Here is a 9,386-nt window from a genome sequence, read left to right as displayed (position 1 = left end):
AGAAAGAAAGAAAGAAAGAAAGAAAGAAAGAAAGAAAGAAAGAAAGAAAGAAAGAAAGAAAGAAAGAAAGAAATAGTGGGGCACCAGGGTGGCTCAGTCGCTTAAGCATCTGACTTTTGATTTGAGCTCAGGTCTTGATCTCAGGGTTCTGAGTTTAACCCAGCATTGGGCTCCATGCTGGGCGTGGAGCCTACTTAAAAAAATGTTGAAGTTTCATAAAATAAAAAAATGTTTAAAAATTAACAGGGATGGGGCGCCTGAGTGGTTCAGTTGGTTAAGCAACTGCCTTCGGCTCAGGTCATGATCCTGGAGTCCCTGGATCGAGTCCCGCATCGGGCTCCCTGCTCGGCAGGGAGTCTGCTTCTCCCTCTGACCCTCCCGACCCTCCCCCCTCTCATGCTCTCTCTCTGTCTCTCTCTCTCAAATAAATTTAAAAAATTTAAAAAAAAATCTTTAAAAAAAATTAACAGGGATGGATCACACCATCTAATCCGAGGACCCCCACCACCTTTAAAGTGCCAGTAACTGCTCTTTCTTCAAACTGTATATGTTTGAAATTTGTTCCCTACCAATGTGTTATCGCTAAACAAATTTTTGTGTGTGTGGTTTTTTTTGAAAACAAAGATTTTTATTCACATACCTAAGTGGGCCTTCGCAGATTCACAAAATTTTTGTTAATTACAACTAGTTGACACAGACCAATAAAAATAAATACTAAGTCATGCCAACAATGAGCACTGGGGAACTAGGGAATTCAGATTTTCTCCAGCCCGCAACTGCGAGAGGGGACCCTTCCTTACACGGCGCACCCAGACAGAGAGTCTCAAGGGCTCGGTAGTGGGGTGGTTTCCCCCAAAGGATCTCAAGGGGGAAGAAAATGGGTCTTGAAAAGACTCAGACCCTACGCTCTGCTTCATGTGATGTCGGGAACAGTCCGAACTTACTGTGCATTGCTTGTGAGGATAGCACGGGCCGAGCGGGCCAGGGAGGGGCAGGTCTGTCACCTTGGCGCGGGCTCTGGACGAGGCACATCTGGCTGGGGCGTGGCTCCGGACTGTCCCGAGCCCGGAACCCAAGCCCAACGCCCCACGCTGGAACGCAGTCGTTCCTCCCCCCGCCAAAGGAGCCTCTGTGTGATCTTCCCCGTGAACAACAAGCTGATGCTAGCAGAGCCTGGCATTTTCAGTGCCCACCACCACGGTGGGGACAAGGAGTTCCTTTTCATCGACCTGACTTATGTCCCAAGGGAGGGCGAGGTCAGCCCACTCAGCCTGCTGGCCCCCCCTCTTCTTCCCGTTCATGCGAAATGAATTCTGTAGCCACAAGATGCCGAGGGATGGCGGTGGCTTCCTGGGCACGGGGAGGGGGGCTGGCTGTTTCTGGGGCTCGAGGACTCTTGATGGGGGTGGTGGTTGCTCGCATCTGTACGTTTGTCAAAACTCATCATCATTCTGTGACACCCTGCGTATTTTAGGACAGAAGAGTATAGCTCAGGAAATAGGAAGAGTATTGAGAAATGAACACATTCAGTACTTATTTGGAAATGAAAAAAATGCTCCAGAAAATATTCCAGAACTGCTATGAAGAATCTCAACACGGGAGAATAAGGAGCCTTCAAGGTTGCGCATCTCTGAGCTCTGAGAAATGAGCCGGCGACCACAGTGATAACAGATCGAATGCAAACACTGGGCCAAACACCAGAGTCGAGTTGGGACTTGCAGGCTGGCGGTGTGTGAAGAAATACCCAGCCACAAGGAAGAGCTCCGGAGAAGGATGAGTCGCTGGCAGCCATAGCACCAGACAGGGAGGCCGAGAGAGTGGACACCCTGCTCTGGGAGTAGCGGACCCATCATTCTGGGACCCATTCAGGGGCTGGTGCTCCAGCCTCAGGCCCCCTGTCCCCTCTGATGGAAGTCCTGATGCCCAGCCCTGGGCCACCCCCGGGCCCCTGCCTAGCCCCGGGCGGCTGCCCTGCTGTGTGGCCTTGACTGAGAGGCTGCCCCTTTCCAGACCTCAGTGTTCTCCTCTGCAAAATGGGGGTGCTTCAGCCAACACCCCCCCAGGCCAAATGCAACTGCCCAGCCTCCCTCTCTGAGGCCCTAGCTCCCAAACTGCGCCCCCACCTGGGTGCCTCGTGTGGTGGGGAGATGGAGAGTCTGGGAGGCCTGGGGGACAGTCCGGTGGTGGATCAGGTTCTGAGTCTGGGTGTCTCCACCCAAATGTTCCATTCTCTTCTCTGCCCCAGGCCTCTTCCCCCTGAGGGATGGGGCAGGAGTGGGCGCTGGGAGTGGGGCGGTGCAGGTGGGGAGGAGGGCTGCTGGGCTGCTAGGAGGGGTTTCTGCTCAGCTGTCTCACCCTGCCTCTTCCCTGCCTTCCAGAACCATCTTTCAGCATTCTCCCTCTGCCCCCCCGCCCTTTCCTATCTTGGATTCCTCTTCTGGAGTCTTGGGCTATGGGGGTTGGCAATGAGCCTGGGTGGAGGAGGGCCCCACGGTGCTCTCCTCCACCTGGGTCTGGGTGTGGGTGGGTCCTAGGACACCCCTCCCCCGCCCTCCCTACACCTGAGAGCTAGCTGGGAGAGTGACAGCAGTTCGGGTAGGTGGAACAGGACAGAGCTTTAGAGGAGAGAGGCAGACAGGGACACCTGGGAGAGAGAGAGGGAGCCAGAGGGCCCGGGAGAGGGACCAGGGCACTCACAGGAACAGAAGACACGAGACAGAAACTGCCCGAGAGGAGGGAAGGCAGAGCCCCAGTGACATGGGACCGCCAGCTTGGTGGCTTTGGGCCAAAGGCCTCCCCTCCCTGAGCCTCAGTGTCCTTGGCTGTAGAATGGGGGTGACCGACACCCCTGGCGGCTGGGCTCCAGCTGAGCGCACAGGGAGGTCTCTTGTGCGCAGGCCCGCCCAGAGGCCTCCGAAATGGCACGTGTTGGCATTTTCTATTCCTTCTTTCCCCCGCATTCTCGGAGGGCTTCCCGCATGCCAGGCACTGCCCTAGGCCAGGAATGCAGCGCCGCCCACCAGGCGAACCTGCTGCCCCTCGGAGCCCCTGTCCTGCAGCTGCGGATGCTGCCAGGGTCGGGGGTCTGAACGGGCATGTCGGGGATTGCACCCTCAGCCCTGGGCCGCAGGTCCCAGCCTGGGAGGGAGGCCCGGACACCCAGCCTGCAGCGAGGCCTCTCGGGGCCAAGTCTCCCAAGATAAAATGGGAAAATCCTCTTTTCTCGCTGTCAGGCAGCAGGAAGACAGGACTGGATGGACCCTGGCTCCCCCAGTCCCCTCTGTTCCCCGTATTTCCTTAGGAACTGTTTTTAGGATTATTAGCTCAAAGGAGAGGGGACAGCGCACCTGGGAACCCTCAGGAGTGGAGGGAAGGGACGGGACCCAGAAAGAAGTTTCTGGGCCAGGTGGCCCCAGGGCCAGGGTCTGTGCCAGGTGTGGGCGGTGGGTGTGGAAATGGGGGGGGGTGAGTCAGCCTGGCCTGCCACGCCCTGCTTTTATTTAAGGTCCCAGCAGCATCCCCAGCAGCGCCATTGCCCACTGTCCCAGCCATGGCAGGGAGCTCTGTGAGTGGGGCCCTGGGGCTGGGGGGTCTTGGACCCAAGGGTGCACCGGACTCGGGGAGGGGCTGGGCCCGCCTGATGTCCCCTATTTGGAAGGAGAAAGTGGGTGCTAGGGTGTGCTAGGAAATGTCTGGGCTGTGGCTCTTGGGTTGACCCAACCCAACCCAATGCTCCCATCTGCTCTTGGATTCTCTCTCTCTGTGTCTGTTGATTCTGTTTCTCTCCCCACCTCTGCCTGGCTCGGGCTCTCCTCTCTCTCCGTGGCCTTTATTCTCAGTGATTCAGTTGGTCTGGGTCCTGGTCGTTTTCTCTCTGGGGCTGACCCATCTGTCTCTCTCCCCCGCGTCCCTGGGTCCCTTGGACCCCGCACCGCTGGTCCTGCAGAATGTGCCCCACAAGACCTCGCTGCCTGAGGGCATCCGAGTCGGCACCGTGATGAGGATTCGTGGTGTCGTCCCGGACAAGGCTGGCAGGTGAGACCCCAGGCCCCGGCGGTAAGGGTCGGACGTGTGACCCCAACTTTTTCCAGCTCAGACGGGAGAGTGCCAGAGCCACCTATGTCCACCAGGGTCTTGGAGTCCCCAGGCCATCATTGACTTTCTGGAATCCCATGTCTTCACTTACTTGTCCCATGGCTGTGTACAAGCTGGGGTGTCTATGTGGCCCTAGGAATCTGGGGGTTCCAGGGCAATCTCAGGATTCCTGCCTATAGTCCTATGACTCCCAGTCTGAATCCCCAGTCTGAATAAGCTCTGGAAATATGTCCTGTGATCTGGAGGTGGCCTGGGCATCAGGGAAACCCAAGCAATCAGTCCTGAGACTTCCTGGGCCCGGGAACTGTGGGATTTCTGGGAATCTCCGGTGCCTGGAATAATGGGGTCTGTGGTATTGTTCCTAGCCCTCTAGGAATGGGGATACCCTGGGAATGGGGAGTACCCTGGCCATGGGCACCATGACTCATGGCAACCCTTATTAGAGGCTTTGGATATTGAGGGGACCCAAGCCATAGCAGCGTGACCCTCGTGTAGGTGGATGTGTCCGGGGTCCCTCTAAGTTTTTGGATGCCCTGGAATCTGGGTCTTGGCCACCAGTCCACAGCTCTCCTTCTGTGGTGTGTGACATTTCTGGTCTTTTAAATTTGTATGTGCACTGGCAACCCTGAGTCAGGCCCTTTGGCCCCTGAGGTCTATCTGAACCTCCTCCCCACCCCCAACCCCCAGGTTCTATGTGAATCTGCTGTGCAGCGAGGCCCCGGGGAGTGAGGCCGCCCTGCATTTCAATCCCCGCCTGGATGAGTCAGCTGTGGTCTTCAACACTCTGGAGCAGGGCACCTGGGGCCAAGAGGAGCGCGGCTCAGGCATTCCCTTCCAGCACGGGCATCCCTTCGATATGCTCCTCATTGCCACGGAAGAAGGCTTCAAGGTGGGTCCCTGCCACCCCCAGGCGTGGAAGCCAGGGAGGCTGTTGGTGGAGGAGGGCAGCAAAGGCGAGGCCATGCTGGGCAGGGGCTTCCAGCGTCCCCCTGCTTCATCCCCACTGGTGTCCGAAGGCAGGGGTGCGGCAGCGGCAAGGCCCAGCGCGCAAGAGCCAAGTGCCCAGAGGGTGCGGGTCCCCTAGCGGGGCGACGGGGCCCCGGTTTTCTCCCCGACAGTGTGTGAGGCCGAGGCTCTGGGGCAGGGGCGGGGCGGGAGACCGGCCCAGAAACACGCGCCAGCGGGTGGCGGGCGCTGCAGACCCTCCAGCGCCCAGGCCGTGCACCGCTGTCAGCAGCCTGAAAACGCACGTCGGGGCCACCGGTCAGCCCATGGAACGTTCCCGACAGGCGGTTGGAACGATCCTGAGCCCATTTCGCCACCGGGGAGCTCGGGGCCCGGCGTGGTGAGGGAGGGCCCAGGGCCCAGGGCGCGGTCCGAGTCGGGACGGACCCCCGCAGCGGCCTCGGGCACTCCAGCGCGGACCCCCGCCCCCCTGTCCCCGCAGACGGTGGTCGGCGACTCCGAGTACCACCACTTCCGCTACCGGATCCCGCCGGCGCGCGTGCGCCTCGTGGAGGTGGGCGGGGACCTGCAGCTGGATTCCGTGAAGATCTTCTGAGACCCCCGGGAGGGCTGGGGCGCCGGGGTCCCAGCAGTGGCAAATAAAGTTTCAGCCCCCGTCTGTGCGCCTCTGTGTGTCTGCGCCTCCCGCGTGGAGACGCGGAAAGCGGGTGCAGAGGGGCGAAGACTCTGGCGGAGGGTCCCGATTGCGCGGCCCGTGCGGGTCGGGCTGTGTCTTGGCTCGTCTTCCAGTCGCACTTTGCAGAGCAGCCCGGCGGTGTGCGGGTGGGGGGACCCGATGGGGTTCGGAGCGGGCTCGAGCTCCCCTTGGCGCCCCCTGTACGCAGCAACAGAGCTCCATGTGGGTGCATCTGCAAACGGGGGAGCGAGTCCCCACACGCCGGGTCCCCTGGAGAGCCCGAGCTGGCGGAGACGGGGCGAGGACCCGTGTGGGTGCCGGGAGCCGGCTGGCGCGGGGTGGGGCCGGGCCGCGGGTGGGGCGTCGCCCGCCTCCCAGCTGTCCCCGAGTCGGGACAGGCCCCCGCCCGTGCGCCTCGGGGCAGACGCGCACGGGAGCGGCATCTCCCCGCGGAGCGGACGGGGGACACGACGATCAGGCCTCTGGGTCCCCGCTGCGGGCACGCGCCCCACTCCCACACGTCTTCCACCGGGGCTCATGGACGGCGCCGGCCCCCGGCTTCCTGCCCGAGTGCCAACGAGGGGGATCGGGGTATTGGGCACCCACACACAGACGCCCAGTTGCCCCCACCGCTAGGCGGTGCCTTTCTGATCGGTGGGTGGCTGCTCGTCACTTAATGGCTGTGGTTGGAGAGAGGTCGTGACTCCGTGAGCGCGACACTCTTCAGTGGCCGTGTTCCTAATTTTGAGATGGATGGGGTCGGCTGGCAAGGTTCCCTCACTGCGGTTTGGGCCCTGGCGGGGAGTCTCAGGAAAGTCGGAAGCCACGCCCCTGGAGGGATTTGCTTGGGGTTCCGGGCCTGGGATCCCTGCGAGATGTAGGACACGTCGCCTCCCCGTGGCCTCTACCGATGCTGCAATTTCGGCAGTTGGCGTGGGGGCGAGGGTGCATTATCTTGTTTTCCTCTGAAGATGCAAAATTATGTGTGACCTCGAAATCTGGGCGAATTCGAATCCTTCCAAGACTGAACTTTCTCTACAATTCCGAGCTTCAACCCAGAGAAGCCCCTCTTCATTCTGGGCTCTTTGTATATTTCTGGGTGGGCCGTGGCATGAGGGGTCTTCCTCTCCCGGTGGGAGACCTGAGAGAGAAATCTAACATCCATTGCTATACCAGGGCTCTTTGTTAAATGAATTAATTTTTATTTCACTTGTCTGTGTCATGTACTTTTTGAACATTTAAAAAAAAATTGTACCTACCCACAGGGTACAAATTTGGAAAAGGACAGTGAAAGGTAAGACAGTGTTGGCACAACTGGTAAACTAGGTTGGATGATAGTGATTCATCCGTGTTAATTTCCTGATTTTCACTTCTGTCTTACCGTGTATATTGTGGAGACTGTTCATGTTTATACAAAATATTACTACATATTGAGAAAGTATTTGAAGGGCGCCTGGGTGGCTCAGTCGGTTAAGCGTCTGCCTTCCGGTCAGGTCATGATCCCAGAGTCCTGGGATGGAGTCCCACTTTCCAGCTCCGGGCTCAGAGGGGAGCCTGCTTCTCCCTCTTCCTCTGCTGCGCCCCCTGCTTGTGCTCTCTATCTCCTTCTCTCACTCTCTGTCAAATAAAATCTTTTTTTAAACATTTAATATGCCTCAGCTTATCTCTTTTAAAAAAAAGTTTATTTATTTGCCAGAGAGAGAAAGAGAGCACAAGCAGGGGGAGTTGTAGGCAGAGGGAGAAGCAGGCTCCCTGCTGAGCAAGGACCCTGGGATCTGGACCAGAGCTGAAGGCAGAGACTTAACCAACTGAGCCACCCAGGCATCTCTAAATAAATAAAATAAGATAGAGAGAGAAGAAAGAAAGAAAGAAAGAAAGAAAGAAAGAAAGAAAGAAAGAAAGAAAGAAAGAAGAAAGGAAGGAAGAAAGGAAGGAAAGAAAAGAAAAGAAGGAAGAAAAGAAAAGAAAAAGAAGAAAGAATTTGAAAGTGAAGAGGCAGCATGTTGGCAACTTACTCATAAGCAGCTCAGGAAAAATTAAACTTTGTGTTGTACTTAAAACTTCCTGTTTGTCATTTCAAATAAATATAGATAAACCATTTGAGTTCATTTTTGTGTATGTTGTGAAATTGGGGCTCAACTTTATTTTTTTGCACATGGATTTCCAGTTGAAAGGACTGTTCTTTCCTCATTGCATTGTCTTGACACACTCATCGATATTTAATTGATCATAGGTGTATGTATTTATTTCTGGACCTTCAATTCTATTCCATTTATCTACATGTCTGTCCTTATCCCAATATCACCGTCTTGATTACTGTGATTTTGAAATTGGAAACTTTGAGTCCTTTAACTTTTTTCTTTTTCAAAATTGTTTTGTATATTTTTCCAAATAAACTTCAGAATTACCTTGTCAGCTTCTCAAAAAAAAAAAAAAAATCAGCTGTGATTTTGATAGGTATTGTATTGAAACGGTAGATTAATTTGGGGAGTATTGCCATCTTAACAATATAAAGTCTTTGAATCCATGAACATGGGATATCTTCCCATTTACTGAGATCTTCTTTAATTTCTTTCAATAATAGTTTGTAATTTTCAGTGTACAACAGTGCCTGTATCCATTTTATTGCTTCTCTAAGTCTCTAATTTATTTACTTTTGTGTTTATTTTTTTCCACCTATTTTGTTTTATTTAAAAACTTACATATGGGGCGCCTGGGCGGCTCAGTTGTTAGGCGTCTGCCTTCGGCTCGGGTCATGATCCCAGGTTCCTGGGATCCTGCTTGGCGGGGAGCCTGCTTCTCCCTCTCCCACTCCCCCTGTTTGTGTTCCCTCTCTCGCTGTGTCTCTGTCAAATAAATAAATAAAATCTTTAAAAAAAAAACAAGCTTACATATATTTAATTTACTGCTTGATGCTTTCTTATTTAATAACAAAATAATTTAAGTCTATTAACATATCTCTGAGTATAATATATTCTGACAATAGTGTTTTAATTATATGCATTGTTTTGTAGATAGTCTGTAATTATTCTCTCTTCACCTATGGAAGTTATAAGTGTTTTTAAGTTTCTGAATTTTGTCAGATTTCTGCTTTTCTAATTTTTGCTAATTTCTAATTCTATTGCAATCACTATATGTGTTACATCTCCTTTATATCTTATTACAATGTCTAATATTTCCAGAATGATAGTGAGGGTAGCCATATTGTCTTTTCCTGATTGTAATTGGAATTTATCTATTGTTAACAAATCCCTATACAATGCTTGTTCTTTTCTTTCTTTTTTTTTTTTTTTCTTTTTCTTTTTTAAAGTAATCTCTGCACCCAACTTGGGCTCGAACTCATGGCCCCGAGATCAAGAGTCACATGTTCCACTGACTGAGCCAGCTAGGTGCCCCTGCTTATTTTATTATTTTTTTAAATTTGAGATAGAGAGAGCACAGGCAAGCAGGGGGAGGGGTAGAGGGAGAGGGAGAGAGAATCTTGAGCAGACTCCCTACTGAGCACGGAGCCTGGAGCCCACATGGGGCTCAATCTATCAACCCTGAGATCTTGACCTAAGTGGAAACCAAGAGTCAGCCACCCAACAGATTGAACCACCCAGGCGCCTCTGCTTGTTATTTATTTATTTATTTTTTAATCAAAAAAAAA

The 9,386-nt window shown here is 53.8% G+C and overlaps 1 protein-coding gene across 1 annotated transcript; it reads left to right on the top strand.

Moving 5' to 3' along the window:
- Positions 1-3,742: 3,742 nt before the first annotated feature.
- LOC102726821 (galectin-7-like) lies at positions 3,743-6,946 on the top strand (the record flags this gene model as incomplete). The annotated part of the gene is made up of 3 exons (XM_006743358.3): positions 3,743-4,035; positions 4,783-4,984; positions 5,543-6,946. Coding segments are annotated over 3 exons (609 nt in total), but the record flags the coding sequence as incomplete, so codon positions are not given.
- Between the last annotated feature and the right edge of the window lie 2,440 nt (positions 6,947-9,386).

This window comes from Leptonychotes weddellii, unplaced genomic scaffold (genome assembly GCF_054177405.1).
Source record: "Leptonychotes weddellii isolate Sample4059 unplaced genomic scaffold, ASM5417740v2 HiC_scaffold_7513, whole genome shotgun sequence".
Lineage (NCBI taxonomy): Eukaryota > Metazoa > Chordata > Mammalia > Carnivora > Phocidae > Leptonychotes > Leptonychotes weddellii.
The sequence above is the reverse complement of the archived record's forward strand: the minus strand, read 5'-3'. Positions and strand labels throughout refer to the sequence as shown.